Genomic DNA, 22087 nt, shown 5'->3' on the forward strand with positions numbered 1-22087 from the left:
TCCTCCTGTGATTTATATTGTGAATTTAAAGAGGATTTTAAGTTTGAAAAAAATTGAATCTATGTATAGCTTTATTGCAGACTGATAATTCAAGAACAGTATGTAAACTGGGTACTTTCTTGAACAATGTTTTGCCACTTTTTAAATGAAATAATGTATGGTCGCACTTGAATGCAGGCTTGGTTGCCTTGGTTGCAGTTGCTCCTTTATTTTGATCTGTGATGACTCATTTTGACTGTTTACCATTTGCTTTGTTTTGTTTTGTTTTTTGTCTTGTTTGTACTCCATACCACAATTGTGGTGAAGAGCTAATAAATATGACTATGACTATGACTATGACTAGAAATAAATTGTGATTTTACCTGAACCTAACTAAACATAGAGGGCTCCAATTTAGTTATTCTTTAGCCTATCTTTGATGGCCTGAATCTGACAATAGTACAAAGTTGTCAGACAAGCCTAAGTTTATTACATTAATATATAATATTGTTAGTTAAATAATTTTAAGAACTTGTAAAAGCTTTATATTACTCTATTAATCATCTCACCGACAATATTATTTATTGATGTATGTACTTATAATTTTGAGATGTCTGATAACCTTCTACTATTGTCATGTCCGGGGCTCTATGTATAGGCTTCCTACCACCCTTCGTGAGCAGCTCAAGGCGTGACTTCCATGTTTCCGACTGCACTTGAAAGCAGCATAGCTACAGTAAAATAACCAGCAGGAGCAGTCAAGAGTGCAGCTCAGCGGAGAGCAGACACAGCTTCCTGGATGGAAACAAAACACAAGAGCAGAGCAGACACACACCAACACACCCACAGACAGACCAGACAGAGCGAGCAGGACGTTAAACCTAAACATGTTTTTGGTTTTGTTTTAAGCTCGGTGCGTGTGTGAGGGAGGCGGCAGCGGGGCGACAGTGGAATTAGGCGGTGACAGCAGAGGTTATTATAACAGCAGACTGTATCAACACATGTGCCTGTGGCACAGTGAGAGCACTGCGGCTGTGGATCTGGACTCAGGCAGCTCCTACACCCAGTGGTCCTCAGGCAAGGTAGGTCCCCCCTCTCTCCTCTGCTCATTTGGCTTTTGTCTGCATCACTCACACAATCCATTATCAAAAATGTGTACACTTACTCCGTGAATGCGTCAGAATTGTGACCTATACGAGAATGCAACCTTGAGAGGGATGCAGATGTGTCAGATTTCATATGTGGTCTGTTTGAATGCACTGTAATAGATGAGACATTACACTGTTACTTTGTCACAAACAATACTGCAAGAATTGCAGAAACATATGCAAAAATATTTCTGTAGCAATATACCTTTAAATCACTGCAACCTAGTTCAACATCCACTGATTCTGGTTAAAGTGATGTACAGTAAGTAAAGGTTTGCAGTCTCCCAGCCCATCATTTGCTCCATATTGCTGTGTTTCAACTTCATGTGCTCTTTTTTTAGGCTGCCTCCCAAGAACACACAGGTTACTGGGCCAGAAATCCAGAACAACACACAGGGAGTGATTGCAGCTGTTTAAATGATGCTGTATAAATTCTCCTATACACTCCCCGAGCTCACAGTCCCAGCTGCCTCCCTCCTAACACAGTGGCAGCCTGTGTAAGCGCAGCACGGCTTTTCGCTGGGCAGATCTGGTTTTCCGTTTCTGCCTCTCCGGCCAACAATGATGCTTTGATCCCTGGTGGCTGGAATGCCATCTAGACCTTGATCCGTGAGGACTGCTAATCACTGAATGGTCAGCTCCACGCCTAAAAGGAACTGTTAGCACACAAGGGCGTTTTGATTAATGAATAGCTCTAACAGTGGAGATTCAAGTTGGGGCTCTTGTTCTTGGTTTTAATTGATTGCTCAGGGACAGGGACTGCAGTCTTGATAGGTCCCTGAAGGCCAATACTAATAGTGATGCATTTAGTATTGAAGCTTCTGGTTGTCAGCACTTTGTATCGACAATTAATATTTTTAGACTTAGTCCCACATGTAAGCATTCAGAGTGGAAATGCTTTTGAAACAACACTCAGACTCTAGTGTAATCCTCAAACTTATTCATGCAAACTTAAATATCTCTCTCTCTCTCTACTGTATTTCATTAGAATCAGACAACCATGACATATTGATGTATTCTACGGTTCATACCCAGTGATGGCCGTGTCTGCAGCCGTAATCAGGCCAGTTTGTTTAACCCGAGTCTGGGCTGTCATTTGTGTTTGGGCCAATACCGGGTCAGGTCATGTTGACAACAGCCCAGTGATGTTAGTATTGGCAGCCGGAATCGGGCTTGTTTATTTGGCCCAATTCTGGGGCGTCATTCACGCTGAGTCTCAGCTGAGTTGGGCAACCAGACACAGCCTGAGTTATTTCTTCCGGCAAGCCAAATTTGGGCCAGTGCTGGGCCAGGTCATTTTGGCTACCTGCGTAGTCAATGAAACTGCCTCATATCTCCCATATCAAAGGTGGAATGACAGTGATAAGTTTGTTGTTCCAAGATAAAAAAAAAAAACACTTCCACCAGCCTCATATATTGACGGATGGCAGGTAATCTCAAGTTCCGCTAAACTTTGACGTTGTTCAGGAATGAAAGGCTTTACACTGTTATTAAATACATATTGGAGTTTCCAAGCAGCAAAGCTAGCTGACTAGAGACCTGTTATTTTCTTGCTTGGGCAGGACAGGACAGGCTGACAGTTATGTGGGATGACGACTGCAAACGGCTCAGCTCGTCTGTCTAAAAGCAGTCCAGGAGGATACACCATGACTGTGCAGAAAAACCAATGTGTACGGCTACACAAGCTCCACTATCAATCATCTGCATGTATGCTGCCACTGATCGATTGTACATAATAAAAGAGCACTCACTGAAAAAATTCAGGACACTGGTGTTGGTGGTGGCTGTATTGATTGAGCCGCCCCGAAGTTTTCCTGCCAGCTTTAACAGCCAGCTGAAATAGCAGTGTGTAGGATAAATGTGTGATTTCAACAGCCACTCAGGCTGCAGAGTGTGTTTTTAACACCACCGTTTCCTGTGTGACCCCATTCTGTGTCCAACCACTGTTATCTACAGGATTAATCGCAAATCCCAGATTATGGGTTTATTATTTCTCATGCTTTTTGGGATTGGACAGAACCAAAGGGACGATTTTTGGGTTTGGTGATTTTTGGTTCCATTAACACCAGATTAGGTCTTTTTAATATCCCCCATCCTCTGTCATGCTGAGGTCCCAAAATATGCAACTAGTACATCCTCTTAAATATTGAGAGCATATGCATTTGTTCCTTCCCAATAATATAGAGGTCTGGCACAAACTGATAACAATAGGTGCAAATAAGACATTTAACAATCTTTCATAATCGGTGTAACTTGCCTCCGATAGTTGCAGATGGCTGCACAGTCTCACATGGGGATGTACATCACTGACGAGAGCTAAACAGGGGAGGGTTGTGTTAAATGATCAGTGGGTACAGCAGCTCCAGAGAAAGCAGGTCCTCTCTTCTGTGGGACTGTGTCTTGCGTATTATTCTTCATTTTCACATGTATTGTCTTTACAGTCTTTTATTGATTGATCTAAATGGCATTTCTGAGAAGTTCCAGTCTGGTTTTAAGCTACTCCATAGCACAGAAACGGCGCTTTTAAGATTTTTAAATGACCTTCTTTTAACAGTTGACTCAGGTAACTCTGCTGTCCTGGTCCTTCTGGATCTGACAGCTGCTTTTGATACAGTCGATCACAATATTCTCCTGTCACACTTAAATACTTGTGTGGGCATTAGGGGTACTGTTCTGAAGTGGTTTCGATCCTACCTCTCAGATAGAAGCTTTTCTGTCCAGCTGGTCCAGTATTCTTTGGCCATTTCCCCCCTGAGCTGTGGGGTGCCTCAGGGTTCCATTTTGGGCCCTCTCCTTTTTTTTTTAATAAGCATCCTACCTTTACCTCTATTTGTAGAAAGCACATTGTCTCGTTTCATTGCTTTGCAGATGATGTACAAATCTATCTGCCGTTAAAAACAAATGATTGAGCATCTGTCCATGTTTTATTAGGCTGCCTCAATGACATCCGGTCCTTGATGGAAGTAAAATTTCTCCCCTTGAACAAAAATAAAACCGAGATAATTTTATTTGGCCAACAAAACCTTTTGGATGGCTATGACAGTGCCATTGGGACCCTCAAGTCTCACTGTCATCCTTTTGCAAGGAACCTTGGTTTTATTTTAGACAGTGATTTTAGATTTGACAAACAAATAAGCCCTATAGTCAAAACAAGCTTTTTTCAGTTGAGACTGTTAGCAAAAGTAAAGGCATATCTCCCGTTATCCATACCTTTGTTACATCACGCTTAGACTATTGTAATTATTTGTTTGTTGGTCTCGACCAGTCAACACTTCGCCGTTTACAGGTAGTCCAAAATGCAGCTGTCCGCCTGCTGACTGGAAAGAAAAAGCAAGATCACATTAGCCATGTCCTTTCATCTTTGCACTGGCTGCCTGTTAATTTTAGGATCCAGTTCAAAGTTCTATTAATTGTTTTTAAATGTTTAAATGGTTTGGTACGATCTTATTTATCAGAGCTTGTTCAGCCTCACACTACTACCAGGGCACTTATGTCGTCAAACCAGTTGCTCCTGGAAGTATCTCGGTCCAGGCTCTCTACCCGTGGGGACCGAGCCTTTTCAGTAGCGGCCCCAAAGCTGTGGAACAGCCTACCTTTCCAGGTTAGAGCTGCACAGTCTGTTGAGCACTTTAAAACTCTGCTGAAAACCCATCTTTTCTCGTTGGCGTTCAATCCATGCTAGGCGAGTATTCTCGGCTCTTTTCTTTCTTACTTTCTCTTTTATTCTAACTTTGTTCTAAATTGATTTCTTTTTATTGTTTTATTTATGACTATATTTGTGCTTGATTATTTATATTGTATCTTAGTAACTGTACTGTACAGCACTTTGGTCAACTGAGATTGTTTTTTAAATGTGCTTTATGAATAAACTTTGACTTGACTTGACTATTGACATGAAGTTTTTGCCTGGACCACAACAGCAGGCCCCACACTGTAGCTCTATTAGGGCTAGCGGGTGTAAGGGCCAGTTAAGTAGTTGTTGGCTTTTTCCTGTTCTGAACTATTGTCATTAAATCAGCCTCTAAAAATCCACGACTGGTCGACCTCTGTGATAAAAAAATATGTAAGCAGTAGTAGTGGGACTTTTATTTGACAAAACTGAAGACATTTTCACCATAAATTGCCGCATAAAAATTCACCAGAATGCAGGAAATTAACTGTGCTCAAACATTCTAGCAGAGGACCCCTAAACCCCTTGTTTCATATGTGTCCCCAGTGATGCTGAAAAGAAACCTACGCCCTGACCTCTGGTGATCTTCTGACTTTTCATCTAGCATCAGCTGCCTTAGCACTAATTAGCAAATGTTAGCATGCTAACATGCTAATCTATGATGGTGAATATGGTTAACATTCTTTCTCACAGACCTGCCAGCATGACTGTAGACTTAGTCTCGTTAAATGGGTAGTTTCATATTAGAAAAATACATTTTACTACCTTACTTACCTATTTTACAAAGACCTGAACAAGAGAAAACAAGAGAAACATTGAACTACAAATTAAAAAAGAAAAAAGGTTCAGAAATGTGACCTATCCCTTCTATCCTAGTTAATCTCTCTTTCTGCTCATTAGAGGCACTTTTAGTCAAAAATTCTGAAAAACTTTTAAATTCATTTGAGTAAGTTTCCTTCTTTTCCATCTTTTTACGCCCTGTTATTTAACTCAATGTTGACTTAGCTCCCAAGTACCTCCTGTGGCAACACAAGTGTGTATTTGCTATGTTTCTAAAAAGGATTGACAATCAATTTTTCCTGTCAGAATGAATGAGGAGCTGGTCAATAACTCGGTAAACATGCTTCTTGGACTTTGGCCTTAAAAATGACATGATGCGTAATAAATAATACCGCAGTAATTACACATAATTATGTTTTACTTCATGCACCACGCAGCTTTAAACAATGACTAATTCATCTCTTGGGTAACATGACAATGTAATGCCTCTGGCAGAGGTTAAGTCATCACAGTTGGTATACCAGTTACCAGAAGAGATGACAGGTTCCAGAAACAGGGTGCAGTGTTGTCAGAAGGCCTGGCATTAGTTGTGTGAACTGCAACAAAGAGGAAGAAAAGCATTAAACCTTTGCCAAAGAGACAAATAGATCAGTGCTGTTTCTGCTTTCAGGAATATGGAGGCTGTAGCTCCTCTCCGTCCCCAACAGAAGGGCTAGGATCAGCCTGATTCCTCCTTCCCCACCTGTCTCGCCCCGCCATGGCGAGCAGGAGTCCCACCCTGAGCCGGGAAGCTGGGGACTCGGCACCAAGGACCCCTGAGGCCGGCGCTAACCCCCAGCTGGGGCCCGAGGCCTTCTGCAAGCTGTGCCTCAGCGAGCAGCCGTCAGCAGCCACCAGGGAACTGCAGAGCTGCGATTGTGTCTTCTGCACAGCGGTAAGAAAAGACAAACACAACCAGTTTACTCCAGACATTTAAAGTAGATAATGCTCATATCCAAGCGCTGGAGCAGTTGAGGGTAGCTCAAGGACACTAGTACAGTACACGTTCTACTGCTATGGAAATCAAACCTCTGAGCCTTTGTTGAACCTGAAGGGTGCCTCTAGGCTATATTTAGATTGAAGTATGCTTATCCTCTACTCATATTGCTCATGCTTTTAGTCATCTTATGTAGGCGGTGAAGATTTCACAAAAGTGATCCAACACTAAAGTTTTCTTTGGGCAATTTAGGCAAATCTCCAACATTTAAATTACTTGGAATGGGATGCTCGTCTTTATTGCAGGACCACTTCCTGCTTTAAGATCTTAAAATAGATCAATTTATTGGCAAATCTTGCATATTACAGCTTAAGTGAAATGAACTGGTTTCAACACAACTGGCTTTCGCTCACGTTTACTTTCTTTGTGTTGTCCTTGGAAAATTTTGTGATTAATCAAAGCTGTTTTCTCACATTTGTTGTTCACATTTCCTTGGAGCTTTTTCAGTCCTTTTATGAGAGAAGAAAGTGCTATCAGTAGAACACAGAGCTGTATCATTTATAACAGGAGGACAGAGGTCTGCTACTACACTGCTCTTGTCTAATACGTGCCTGCCTGACATATCGAAACTGTGACGGTGTTTTGCCCTGACACAGAGAGGTTGCTAGATAGTGGCAGGTGTTAATCTCCGTCCAAGGTAGCCAAGTTGTCACTGTTGCACGCACAAGGTCACACAGATAAAACACACACACACACACACACACACATAGGCAGCGTCACAGAGAAAGAAGGAGGGAATGGGATACTGTAAACCCTGCTTATCAGCTGAACTTTATTTTATAAACCTGAAATATCTCCTCCAGTCTGGTCCAAGAACACAGACTGTTGCTTTTGTTTTTTAATTCCAGATCTGTTTTTGGATGAACGCTTTATTGGAAAGCACATGATAAGCACAAGTTTGCACATACAAATGAGTCCAGTCCACCACAATAGATTTGTCTTTCCTCAGAAAAATGACATTTAAATGTTTTTATTTTCTGTTCCTCAAAACTGTCTGCCTTTGCGCAACGATTACAAAGTTCCTCCTACCCCTCCATATTTCATGTCTGAGGCAACATATGACTTTTGACATGTTGATACTAAGAAAGTCATGTTTTTGTGCATTTCATTTTCCATATTCTTTCTTTGCTTACTACATTTGTCATGAGTAGATTGTCATGTTTGATGTGTTGTGTGTTTTGTATTGTTTTTCACCTAGGTTGGATGATATATAGTTGAATATGTTACTTATTACAAAGGCACTGTGGTCCCTGTTCCATTCACTATCTGCACTTATAATGCTGTGTTGTTCCTCCCTCTCTAGTGTTTGGAGCAGTATGTTCAGCTTGCCATCATGGAGGGTGGGGGAGCACCCATCACCTGCCCTGATATGGCCTGCCAAAAGACCGGAGTGCTACTGGACTCCGAGGTATGCCCTGCTTAAAACCAGTGAAAGATGTAGGTCATGAGTGAAACCAAAAAAAGCAAAAAGACGTCAGAGGCCATAAAGTACAGAAATACTGTCGATGTACAAACATGCACAGAACTTAAAACATGTTTGAATTTCTAAGTTGCTGCAGTTTTTTCCAGTCGGGAGTGATGGACTTTCACCCTGGTGTTTGTAAAATTGTGTGGGCTGAATAAACTAAGATGATGTGAAAATGCTGTGCACCCAGCCTTAATGACATTTCTGAGGGAATTCTTTTAAGGGTGAAGAGTAAAACAAGGTGATGTGAACATTACGACAGAAAGTGAAACTCCATGAGCTATTGCTCATCTTAGATACAAGACAGTAAACACGTCAGAGAAAAAGCTTAAATTGCTGACTCGCAAGCAAATGGAAATTCTGCTCCTCCGTTCCTCATTTGTAATGTTTTCTTGTCTGAATGAAACAGCATTAAGAAACTTATTGTAAGAAAAACTGCTTTAACTAGTCCATGCTCATTGGACCTGTATCTGAATTATAGTAGAATCAAACAGCAACCTCCAGGGCTGAAAAATTAAGTGCCAAAAACCACAGTTCCTTGAATGGCAACTTGAGGCTGGCTCCAAAAACAAGTTAATCCCCATACACCTCAATGTTAAACTTTACAGCAGAAATAAACATGTTTACAGCCTGGTACAAAAAACAGGGTAGGTCTGGTAGCTAATTTCCATATTCATGACAACTCTATGTGAGGTCCATTTTACGTCACGGTAGCTACGTCCATTATTTTTGAACAGTCTTTGAGTAGAACTGAGCTGATTGTCGAGGTTCTAACCCCTGTTATCTAGTATGGAAGAATGTATTTAATCTTAGAAGATTGGAAGAAGAAATAAGAAATTGAAAGTAAGAATTTTTAAAAAATATTCTCAAGCTTGCTGGTCTGTGAATTTTGGCTAATTGGCATTTCTTACTATAAAGTAATGTTGATTTAAGCAAACGTCTTGTGTTTAGTGTTTGCAGACATTTCTTGTTGATAATATGCAGACGTCATCTTGAAGCTTTTATTACATCAGAAAATGGCATTATAATTGTTGTTTTGCATCTTTTTTTCATATGGAAAGCGTACAATCAACCCCTTTTTTTCTCTCAGTGGCTATTTACTAACTACTGAGGTGTCTTAGAAATAATGCAGCAAATTGCAGTTGCTAGGTGACCGGTTAATCCTGGATGATCTTTGGGGTATCAGCTTCTCAGCAACCACACAAAATAGTCTCATTTTCACAACCATGTATTTTCACATTTATCCATCCATTAGGGTTTGAAAAAAAATGGCCTTGTGCATGCTTCTTGCCTGCACACAAAAAAATAGCATCACAGCTCTAAGTGAATAAAAGATGATTAAAGCAGAACTTGTTTCTTTCTGTGTGATTGCAGATTGCTAGTTTGGCCCTAGAAGAGCAGGTGAAGCTGTATCAGCGTCTGAAGTTTGAGAGAGGTAGGTATTGTTGCATTAGCGTGCTGATGACTGGTGACAGGCATTGGGCTATTTCAGGTTGCACTTCATGCCGGTGTCATTACACTAAGCAGCACCACAGAATGCTGAGCTTCACATGCCTGGGATAATGTGGGGCCTCCTGCTCTTTTTCTATTCTGCTCTGGTCCACTTTTACCCAGGAGGTTACAGAAACTGTACCTTCACTTAAACCAAACAGTACAAGCAGGATATTCAGAAACAAACTCTGCACGTGCTCCTCTGTTAAATTTGAAGTAATGAGCGTTTCAGTGCAATAAATGGTATGACCTATGTGTAGCTGATTGCACTATTAGTTGTGGAAATGTGAAGGCAGATTGTATCTGTGTCGTGCACTGGTGGCCTGGGAACAGAAGGAGAATAACTGTTGATAAAGGTTTCTGTTGACATTTACAAATTGCAGAGTGATGTTAGTTTGCCTTGTAGCTATATTCGTCTCTTCCAGTCGCACAGTAACAATACGCTGTGAAGCCAATAATAGTTATTGTTTACTCTGGCCATAAATCACAAGACTCATAATATTGGAAGTATAAAGAAGTGCAAAGTGCAAGCTGTTTCACAACAATGTTCCCCTTGTGTTATGATTCACAATGCAAAGTATGAGCTGGTGGAGGGGATCATGAAAACTCCAGCTTTTGTTTTGGTTATGAAACATATGCCAGGTGTTTTTGTTACCATTTTACATCTGAATTAGTATCTTTATGTTCTCATTAACTACTTAGAAGGTTGTTTGCTCTCATAGATAACCCACTACAAGTGAGAACAGTGGATTTATCAGATGCTTTTAGCCATGCTAACCATGGATGGCATGTGTGTGGGTTGGTCAGTCCATCCATCCCTCTGCTTTATAGTGCACTAAATGGGTAATTTTAAAGATACATTTTACCTACTTATACCTGTACTTTGTGTTTAGCATGCTAAGGCACTGTTCTTAATTTATCAGAGGAGGGCGGTGGCTGGAGTGCTGTTTTTTTTTTTTTTTTCTGACCCTTTCTGAAGCTACAAATATTTTTCCTTGAGCCTCCCTGAGTGACTTGGGGAAAATACATAACCCTTCCTCCACCATAAATTAGCTTTTTAAAAAGTACCCCTTGATGTTTAAAAATTAAAAGTGGAAGATTTTTGGACATAGAATAAAGTGATTTTGATAAAATATCACTATTTTAAGCTCAGATTTGGTTATGTTTTTTTGTCTGATGTAAGCATTCGTTACACATGTGTCCAAGGGCTGTCAGAAATTTGAATATCCAATAATTATTTAGGTTTTTACAGTTTCTGGTTATAATAGATGGTGTAATTTTGGCGATTTTTAAAGAAAACATGCATGTTTTCTTTAAAAATTGACAGTAAATAAAATACAAAAAAAGAGCCATTTAATGTTGCACACCGCTCCCTGAGCAAAAATAAAAAATAGAATTCTCTCCCCAGAGCTTAAAAATGATTTGACGTGCCTCACCCCCCCCCCACCCCCCACCCCCCTTTCTCATAAGTAACAAACAGTCTCTAACACACAGTTGCATGTTAGCATTATCATGAGACGATAGCATTTTATTTAACCTTTATTTAACCAGGAAGTCCCAGATTTAGCTTAAAGCACTGCTTGGCCAAAGTAGCCTAGGCTACAGTCTCAGAAAGACCCCAGTGGCTTTATTCAATAGTTTTTTTTTACTGTTAGCACCAAATCTAAGTGCTAAATGTACAGTTGGAATTGTAAGATATCTGACATATATATATATATATTGTTAGATGGTGAAGTAATGTGTTGTTGTTATGTCAGAGACAGTTTAAGACAGTTCTGTGGTCGAACTGGAAGAAGCTGAACTGGAGGAAGCAATCCCTGTGCTTTTACTTTACCCACATCCCACAGTAACTAACTAGTTAGCCTAATGCCATGAGTACACAGTGTTACAGACAGTAGCTATTCTAGCTGCAGGATGTTTTTGTTGTCACTTCATCTGTTGACTTGATTTTTTTTATTTGCAGTCCAAAACCAGTCAATGTTTGGCTTTTAGTTTGAGAAATGACTTGATTGATTATCAATTCATTTTCTGTTGATGGAGTACTTGAGTAACGATTAAATGTTTCAGCACTAATTCTCTTTCTTCCAGATCAGCAGTATTACTGATTGTGCTGATAGTACTGATAAAGATAGTATGGCCACTTTTACTTGGGAGAATAGCAAAGCATGCGTTTATTTTGTTTGTGACATCGACTTGATGTCTGCTTCAGAGATGCACAATCATGTCCCCTCTTTGCTTTCTTCAGGGGTGAAGTTGGACCCCAGTAAAGCCTGGTGCCCGGTACTTGAATGTCAGGCGGTCTGCAGTTTGCAGCTGAGCACTGAGGGCCAGCCCACCGCTGTGCCCTGCCCGACCTGTCACACCGTCTTCTGCTCCGGGTGCAGAGGGCCCTGGCAGGACGGCCATACCTGCCCTGAGCGCCAGCCCATGATGTCGCCCTCACCGTCTCATGAAAGCAGGTCAGTTAGTCATTTGTTTGGTCAGCCGCCCAATGCCTGCAGCCACAGAGTCTGAGCCGCACTGATGATACTGTGCTGACAGTGTGTTAGTTTAGGACACTGAGGAGTCTACAAAGAGACATTTGTTACTGCTGCTAACAGACAGAGTTATGATTGCATTTATGAGTTTTATTAACCATTCAATTGAGGATATTATATTTCTAAGACATTACATGTGTTACCTTTAACTGTTCGAAGACTATCAATTCCATTATTTTATTTTACGAGGGAAATCCCATCCTTCCATTTAATACAAAATGACCTGACAGTTATTGTGCGAGGATATTTACACTGAATGGATTATAGAACTGATGTGTAGTTCCTCGTCTCCCAGTGGAGGCCCTGAGCTGAATATACAATAAACATTATTTCAGGATTAATAGCTTAGTATACCTTAGCATTGCCCTCTGTGTAGTCCCTGTTGTGCAGCTACATTACTGTGCTGCTCTGAGCTGTGGCTCTGCCAGACTGACTGATGTCATTGGGGAGTCACTGACTTATATTGGAATTCCATTGTCTCTGTGCTGAAGGGAGGAGGAGGGTGGGCACCGAGCCATGTGGTTCACTGTACAGAAGGAGCCTGTGCACTGCAGTGAAGGAGGGGTGGTGTCTGCACAGTGCTGGGGAGGATGGAGCAGATGTGAGGAGAATGAAGGGAGATCAACTTTAAGTTTGAACTTGAGCGTGACATACATTTGCATCAGCCTGCAGGTTTACTCATCAAACACAATGTTATTGTACCAGAGGCAGTATTTTACAATACTATGCTAAGGAGTCTGACTTATTTAATGCAAAGTACTAACTGACTCAATTGCTTTTCCACAATCACAAAACCAGAGGCTTTTACTACGAAGCAGGATAGCTACACATATTTACAGTCTTGGCCTATCTTTAATATTTGGAAATTATTTTCAGTGTTTGTACATCTTCTGTTATAAGATTACAGGTTATTGTTTACATTTCACACTGATGACATTTCACCGTCTTGTACACCAAACATACCCGCAGGTAATTACTGTTGCCGTTTCATCTCATATCATACGAAGCAGCCTACGTCATTCATGGGTCTGATGATGTCGCTCATATTTTCACATCTGCCTCTTTCACATGAATGTGCTTGTGGCTGGACAGGAAAAACCAGAGCTGAGTGAACTAGCTGACAAGTAGCTTTGTGATACCGGTTAGTCAGTCGGCCATTGTTTGGGTTAGTCAAGCCAGATGAGCAAAAGATATCCTGCGTAAGTTGATCTGGCTTCATAGTACAGGCCTCAGAGCTCTTTGAGTTACTTAATTTTTTTTTTAAAAAGGTGTGTGGCTGCTCCTGTCAATGTTTTTATTTTAAAAAGGTGTGTGGCTGCTCCTGTCAATGTTTTTTTTTTAAAAAGGTGTGTGGCTGCTCCTGTCAATGTTTTTATTTTAAAAAGGTGTGTGGCTGCTCCTGTCAATGTTTTTATTTTAAAAAGGAGGAAAACAAGATCTATAATGTAAAAGGAGCTGCTTGTGGTGCCAAACCAAGGAGAATTATCACCTGATTCTGCTTATCTCCTCAGCTTTACGAAGGTTTTCTAGCATCTTTCAGCACTTTGTTTTGGTTTTATGACCCACATCTTTTCTGTTTTGGTTTGTCTCCCTTCCCTCATCGTGTTTTCAGCAAGATAGAAAAGAAGACCCACTGCACACTACCTGTCCTGTACCAAATGGCAACCAGACAAAATTAGCAACTAGCACATATGCACCACCTTCAGGCAGTGGCGACCAAATCAGAGCTAAAAGAAAAGTGAATATTGGACTTTCATTCTTCAGAGGCCAGAAACAATATTCCAAATGAATGCTAACGTTGCTCTGTTGTGGATGTGTAAACAGGTTTGCTAACCACTTAGCCCTAATAACTTTACAAGGCATTCACATGTTAAAATTGTGTTCACAGCTTGTTTTCCCATCCTTAGGGGGTCAAACAAAATAAATGAAGTCAGGTGTGAAAATAATGAGTGTAAAAAGATTCCAGAATCAGCCTTGTGCCATTTGTTTAAATCTTAGAGGGAAAACTTCTTGTGTAGTTGAAACCCTCAAACATGACTTTAGAGTTTTCAGTGGCCCTGTACTGTACGTAGAGAATGGTTTCCTCATACCTTTGAATCCCAAAATAATAAACCCAGTTCAAAGTGAGCGCTGACCCTTAACTCTGCTGCTAAATAAAGAATTCACACTGCCTGGAGACTCTTGAGGCCGTCATGGCTTCACACTCACATGTGCTGATGTCTCTCGTGTCTTTCTCCTGAAACACAGGGCTCGCTCCAACAGCGACTCTGATATGCCCATCAAACAGTGTCCCATGTGTGGTATCTACATTGAGAGGAACCAGGGCTGTGCACAGATGCTGTGTAAGAGCTGCAAACACACCTTCTGCTGGTACTGTCTGCAGAATCTAGACGTGAGTCTCCCCTGATACTTAACTCAAACATGATGCATGGTTTTTAACACAAGATGAAATACAACTTAAGATTTTTAAGTTCACAACATCTCAGCAACACCTCTGCTTCACTATCTTTAGTGTTTGAATGTCCTCTGTGATTGCTGGATAGTAGATTTGTTGTCTAAACGTGTGTTTTGCAATTGCAGGGTGATATCTTCCTGCGGCATTATGATAAGGGACCGTGCAGAAACAAGCTGGGACACTCCAGGGCCTCGGTTATGTGGAACAGAACACAGGTAAGGTCACCCAGCAGACAGTAGAGCAGACATACAGTATTAATTTCAGGGTTGTGATGACGCTATCATTGTCTGAATGGATTAGCCTACAGAGCCAATCATCCATGAGTGGTCAGTTATTTCGTGCATGGCTTCGATTCTACTAAAACTGTGCCACAACACTACTGGGATTGAACTTTAAAGGTTTTTGACTCCATCCCAGCTGCACTGTTTGTCTGTCAAATCAATTAGTCACTGTTGGAAAACTCTCCAGTGAGGACATTACAGGAACCTCCACAGGACAGTGAAGCTTTCATTCTGGCATGTTTCTCACACACTTAATTGAAAATTTAAACAAAACAGTCAAAACCAGGCATAACTCAACTCTTGAATTTCCCTCAGTAGCTCAGTCCAAGTCCATAGGGACTTGGGTTGGGAACCGGAGGGTCGCCTGTTCAAGTCCCCGTCCGGACCAAAAAACATGGAGTGTGGACTGGTAGCTGGAGAGGTGCCAGTTTACCTCCTGGGCACTGCCGAGGTGCCCCTGAGCAAGGCACCGAACCCCCCAACCGCTCAGAGCGCCTGTCATGGGCAGCCCACTCTGACATCTCTCCACTTAGTGCATGTATAGGTCCTGTTTGTGCATGTGTGTGTTCGGACCTGTGTGTAATTGACAAAACAGAGTGAAAAATTGAATTTCCCCTCGGGGATTAATAAAGTATATAAAAAAAATTTTAAAAAAAATTAAAGACCAATAAGGTCTGTGTAGCTCGTTGTTATTTGGTTTGTTTTCCACCAGTGTTCCCAAATAGCCCTTTATCAAGACATTAAGCCGAACTAATCCCAATGCTAATCTCAAATTCCTGCCCTGTAATGACGTTTTCCATCTACCAAAATGATTGGCCGCCAAACCTACTTTCTTTCCACTTCCCCTTCTCTGATGCCATTATCACATGATAAGTATCAAGTTTGCAGTCAAACTCCAACGCAGTTGTTCCTTGCAAAACAACTCATGACATCCTTGGTTACACCCTTGCCTAACAGGTCCTATAAGTTTTACAATCTGCTTGTTACAAATTCCCCTGCCAGTTTTAACTCCTTCTTTGCCGCCTGCAAACACTGCTGTGGTGACAGTATATTTAGAGCATACTGTGGACAGCATTTGCACATTTTCAAAATATAGATTTGAAATAATGTGATAAATGATAATGCTGACTATTACATGTATTCATGGCCAAAAGTATGTGGACACCTGATCCGTGGCTTTTAATATGCTGCTATAACAGCACACTGTCTGCCACAAGAGCATAGAGAGGTCAGACACTGATGTTGGGTGATAAGGCCTGGCTGGCAGATGGTATTTCAGTTCATCCCAAAGGTGTTGGATGGGGTTGAGGTCGGTGCTTTGGGCAAGTCAAGTTCTTCCATACCTAACTTGGAAAACTATGTTCTTTGTCCATTTTGAGGGAGGGAAGGGCCAAATACAAACTGCTGCCACAAAGCTGGAAACACACTATTGTCTCAGATATCACTGTATGTTATATGTTGCAATTACTTTTCTTTATACGAAACACAGACAAAAGCATGTGGACAGTCCATGCACTTTCAGTTATTATTGTAGAGCTTCACAGTACTGGCAGTATAAAACAATATTTTCATTGTCAAATGAATAGTAATATCTTGTAATAAGATCATGGTCTATGAGACTTCCAGCTAATTTTAATAGTTTAAGATTGGAACGACATTACCCAAAATCCGGCTGGCACCCTTCATACACAGCTTGTTGTTTTTGGGTGCATTCGGAAACACTCACTCCGAGTGCCGGAGCACACTCTGGCACAAACTTGACCGTTTGTAGTATCGAAGCGCTGTTGGAATGTACTGTTCGGCTGTTTCGACCACCACTCTCTCGGAGCAGCAGAGCGCCAAGTGGAGTCAATGTGTGATTCACTGAACTGTTCCTTAATTCATGTAGAAGTACAATCCTCCCTTTTTTTGTAACAACAGGGCTCTCATTTTAGTGTCAGACTGAATTTACGAACACACCCTTTGGTTTTTTCTTCACAGTTTAATTGCCAGTATTTGTCATTGGTTTCAGCTGCAAGCTATAGCTCCATTTACTGGCATTTTTCTGCCATGAAGCAACAGCTCCCTATAAGCATTACAGTATCACAATCATTATATAATCTTACAGAATGCAGTGTAGAGACTGATGGAGGTTGCCAGTCTTCTCAGCAATAGTCTTAATTGTTAAGAGCAATTACACCAAGGTATCAAAATCAATATTGTAATGATTTATTTGTGTTAAAAAGCTGCATGTTACACTAATTATTTAATATTAGAATCGTTTTGGGCATTGTCACCTACAGCCTGTTCTCATTCCTAGGTTTTCAAACACCGACAGTTTGTCATGCCCGTTAGAGTGTGATACTGACGCTGACAGAACCCTTTGGCGTCTCTATGAGATAGACCAGGCTTTGAGCTAATTCCACTGCAGACCCATAAGTTCAAATATTTGATGCTCAGCACAACTGGCGTATTATAAAGAGCAAGAGAGTTCGTGTAGGGTAGGAGGGAGCATAGGCTGATGGGATAAACAGACACAGACTTTCACCCAGGAGACTGCTGTTATTATCCCATGAGAACCAAATGCTTGTGCCCTTACGATAAGGTCTGAGCTGTTTTAACGTGCCGACATCACATGATGTTTGTTCTAAACCTAACCAAGTAGTTTTGTTGCCTGAAGTCAACCACAACCATTTGACAATTTAACCATTTATTCCAGTGAGTTTCACCCAGGAGACAGCTGTGTGTCACATAGAGATGTTACAGGGCGAGTCTCATAGAGATACCAAAGGGTGCCTTTGGCTTCAATATCACACACTGAAAAGTATGAGAAAGCATAGGTATTTGACAGTCTGGGATGAGAACACTTTGGACATATTATCACATTATTATCATGTATGAAGTTGATGTGGCTGATGTCTATTTGCACATCCAGCAGAGTCAGAGCAGTGTTAGCAGTGATGAATGTAAATGCAATATTTAGTCTCTTACTCTCCACCAACTCAAATATTTGATTTGATTGCTGCCAACTTTGTCTCCTTACTGTTTATTGCAAGAGAGGAAGTGTACAGTGTATTTATATCTGAACCTTTTCACTTAAAACAGCTGCTGGCAGCTGGCAACAAGTTTGATGACAGCAGTGAGATGGGACTTAACCATACAGTCGGGGGCCATAAAATAAAAGCAATGGGCTGTAAGATGCTAAAATCGCCCAGTGGAGGCGAGGGAACGGTAGAGCTGGGTGATAATTCTTCACTAAGTGCGACCTCTTTCACACTACACACACTCATTTGATCCATTGTTGTTGCTGTGTTGTCCTCCAGGTTGTGGGCATCCTGGTGGGGGTCAGCATCATCGTGCTGGTGACGTCTCCGCTCCTCCTGCTGGCCTCGCCGTGCATCCTGTGCTGTGTCTGCAAGCCCTGCAGCGGGAAGAAGAAGAAAAAGAAGAAGAAGAAGGACCTCAGCCAGCCGGACTCCTCCACATCATAGCAGCTCCCCTTCTCATCAGCCCAGCCCAGGATCACTCCACTAATCTCACAAAGCCCCAGGAAACCAAGAGAGTGCAAGCGCTGCATGTTTGGAGTAACACTGAAGTACTTTTTCAGGACTCGACAGACTGGAAGCCTTGTTAATGGTTCAGTGACATTGTCGAGATCAACAAGCGCAGACTTGCATCTTAAAGCTTGGGGAAAGAGCTGCTCAAATCTTACTCTTTAATCACAAGAGTATGTACTTTATGAGGTGGAAGTGTAAATACGAGGAGAATGAATGTAACTGGCCTAGTTGTTTTCAGATGCACAACAGGTAGACAAGGAGACAGTGGTGGCCATAAGAGTTTTCCTTGACAGGGCTTTTGTTATCTCTTTCTTTCTCTTACACACACAAACACACACTCACACACACACATGCGGTTCAAAGTGCAACGCCACCCTCATGTGCCAAATGTCATGATGCCAAACCAGAGGTGTTAGGTGCTTAAGTGCCTCACTCTACAGTGCCTGGTGCTTGGTTGTATTTGTTTTGCCTTCCATTCTATCTTTATCTTATGCAAAAATTTTAGCATTATGAAAATGGACAACCGTCAGGATCACACAGGGTTATAAATCCCTAAACAATGCAAAACATCCTTTCATAGTGGGAGAAGGCAAACGGCGTCATGTGTGCACTGTATATTCTGTGCTGATATAAAATATGATAGGGCTTTAGTGGTGCACAGATAACTTTTCTTCTGCAAATGTTTGTTGTTTCCACCTGGCATATTGTTCCAGACCAAAGGCTCTAAAGGATAATGTGTACTTTTCTAAAGTGTGTTGATGTGTAATTTATGGGTTATGTGTGTATGGTATCCTGTTATCATTTCTACATTTCTGTTGATGTTTCTGCGTCAGACATTTTATAAAAGCGCCATTGTAATTGAAATAAACATACTGTACTGAATATGTATCATGGTTTAGTATTTGCTAGTGACATTTATCACTTCATGGCTCATTACTTTACTTTTGTCTTTGCGCAAAGTCATGAGCGGAGAGTACACAGGAGTTGAGAGCAGAAGTGAAAACATATTGTTCTTACTGTGGAGAATGTAGAGGCACTGCTGTATGAGTGGAAGAGTCTTAAGCCTTCAGTCAACAAACTGAAAGCTGGCACACTGCTTGTGGACGTTTGCTTCAGATACATGTGGTGCATAAAAACTAAAGGTAAACTAATACTGTAATGAAGGCCAGCAAGCCAGACTACTGAAAGGCACAGCTATGAAGGAATGTTTTCAGTTTAGATTTAGAGGACGATAGTGTTGGAGCACACCTAACATGATTGGGTTGGATGTTCCAGCGGCTTAGAGCGTAAACACTGAAGGCAGTTGCACCGATTTTCATGGAGACGAGGGAAATAACCAGTAGGCTTGTTCTGGCTTGACTCTTGTTTGCACAGCCAAGAGGTTTCTTGTACATCTGATCAGATAAATCATTTACTGTCACCACCATTTGGTGCTGGTGTATTGGTGATATTTGGTAATATATGTGTGTGGCTGTTTGTTATCTGCATCTACACAAGTTGATTTATGTGAGACGTTCTTGTCTTGTGATCTGATTTTGAGGTTGTTTCTTGCTGTCAAACTGTGTCAAAATATTTGTTTTCCTCTCAAAAAAAGTCTCAGAGAAAGGCAAATGGATAATATGTCTGCCAATGAAACAGTCCTTGACAGTCTTCAATAACAATGTGGATTTTCTGAGTTCTCCACCAGCCTACGACAGATACAGACACATCAGAAAGCCACACTGCTTTTTACTTAACTGGCAAAGAGAGATGACAGTGATAATGAGATGAGTTTTTTAAATGAGCCACTAAACACTGGTTAAATAAAGCCAATGACCAACACAGGGTCTACCACAGTGTTTTATAGCACTTCACCTCACCTGACACAAAAAAAATGTCCATTAAGTTAATACACTTTTTAAAATTAAAACATAAATCTTCAGGTAAAAAAGAGTGGAGGCCTGGTTTCACACAGCAAATACCAGATATTTAATTGTAATATTAGTGTCACTGTTGTGTCAAGATCTGAGCGGCTACTACCCCTGCGTAACCTTTTCCAGGTGAACCACTGCAACATACGCTAAGGGTCTAAAAGTGAGCAGTCCACACCGCAAATCACCGAATAAAAATAATGGATAGTAACTGAAGAGATCACTTAATCAGACTTGTGTATATATAAATGTTGAAGACAGAGAATGATATGATGCTTTAGATACAGAGCATGTTTAAATGTCCAGAAAACCAATTTTCCTGTTTTTCACACTTCGTGCAACAGGCCTACACCATACAATTACATCAACACTGTCCCCTTTATAGCAGTTGGAATAAAACTTAGTGTTTGACCAAATAATTAACCATTGCAGTGGAAATATTGTTTAAAATTCCACACAAGTTCCAGTGTGTGACGACTGAAACTGACTTGCACTTTTAAATCACTGACTGTATATAAAGATGGACGACATGACAGCTCCCCAAAAGTGAAGCCTAAAGATCTCAATCGCCCCCTGGTGGCTGGCTGCAGTATGGGTCATGAGGCCTGCACCGTCCGTATTAGTAAATGGGACACGGCCAAACTAAAAACTCAAAGTACATGTCAAATAAATTTTCCCCAAATATAGTTTCTGTCAATTAAGGTGATTGGTCGTTTTTCTTGGTTTTAATTAGTTATTTAATGCTATAAAATGGGGATTTTACAACTACTGCTCAGACTCTGGCTCCAAATGACATCAGCAGAGCAAGATGGCAGCGGCGGTGTCCAGGATATTTAGCTTCACTTCTGTACAGTGGGGTAAAGTGGAGACACATAGTCCATCTTTATATACAGTCTATGAATACTTATGCGCCATTCACAATAATTTACAGTGTTTGTAATGAAACAGTACTTCGCAAGGCATTACCTGTTGGCATTAGCTCGGTTATCTCAAAGGTTATATTAAGCTCAACAGACTTCTAAGAAACATTTTCAAGTGGAAAGAAATTTGACTGCAGCCAAGTATCAACATTTTCTCTGGTAAGCGCTTTTAGCATGCTTAAATTTATAACATTATGTTTTAAACTGCTAACACTAAGCTCACGTCAGCTAATGCTTAAGTTATTTCAACATGCACAGTTAGCTAACTCAACATTTATCTGTGTTACAGTTACCGTAGTTATAAAATCATTTTGTATGTTTTGAGTAACGATAGCACTTTAAAGGTGAAGTGTGTAAAATTTAGGGGATTTGATGGCGTACAGCGGTGGGAACTTAGAGTCACTGTCATTAGTTTACCTAAATTATACATAAAATTAATTCCAAATAATTGTAGCCTACAAAGTATTTTAGTGAGTGCACAGCAGGTCAACTGAAAATGAATAAAAGTTAAATATGTAGTCAAGAGGATGAAGTGGTTAGAAGATGGATGAATTTATTAAATAGCTATGAAATAGATGCCCATTCATCCTCATCTGTTGTTGTCATAAATTGTTCAGTGTCCCAGTCCTAGCTTACAATGGAGTGTATGAGAATATCTACATTTAGATATAACAGTTTGGGTTTTTAATTGTTTTTATTGACTTGGCCTTTAATGATCAGCTACTTCCACCAATTTCTAGTGCCATGAAATTGTGCATATATAAAGGGTATGTAAAAGATTCTGATTTGCCTCCAAGCAGGTGTTAAGATGATATTGCAGCCCCTGCCTTCAGGAGGGAGCACATCTTCAGATACCGACATAACATGTTTCAACAGAGT

The 22087-nt window shown here is 40.9% G+C and overlaps 1 protein-coding gene across 1 annotated transcript; it reads left to right on the forward strand.

Moving 5' to 3' along the window:
* The first annotated feature begins 736 nt into the window (after positions 1-736).
* rnf144b (ring finger protein 144B) lies at positions 737-19260 on the forward strand. The gene is made up of 8 exons (XM_050047617.1): positions 737-1061; positions 6248-6511; positions 7917-8021; positions 9453-9513; positions 11815-12028; positions 14354-14498; positions 14687-14776; positions 18145-19260. Exons 2-8 carry the CDS (start codon positions 6335-6337, stop codon positions 18310-18312), a joined length of 960 nt encoding a protein of 319 aa, XP_049903574.1. The 5' UTR covers positions 737-1061; positions 6248-6334; the 3' UTR covers positions 18313-19260.
* The last annotated feature ends 2827 nt before the right edge of the window (positions 19261-22087 follow it).

Source organism: Epinephelus moara, chromosome 6 (genome assembly GCF_006386435.1).
Source record: "Epinephelus moara isolate mb chromosome 6, YSFRI_EMoa_1.0, whole genome shotgun sequence".
Lineage (NCBI taxonomy): Eukaryota > Metazoa > Chordata > Actinopteri > Perciformes > Serranidae > Epinephelus > Epinephelus moara.

Coding starts and splice junctions, on each gene's coding strand:
- rnf144b (XM_050047617.1), top strand. CDS start 6,335: ATGGCGAGCAGGAGTCCCACCCTGAGCCGGGAAGCTGGGGACTCGGCA. Junction 8,022..9,452: donor GAGTGCTACTGGACTCCGAG/GTATGCCCTGCT, acceptor GTGTGATTGCAG/ATTGCTAGTTTGGCCCTAGA. Junction 14,777..18,144: donor TTATGTGGAACAGAACACAG/GTAAGGTCACCC, acceptor GTTGTCCTCCAG/GTTGTGGGCATCCTGGTGGG.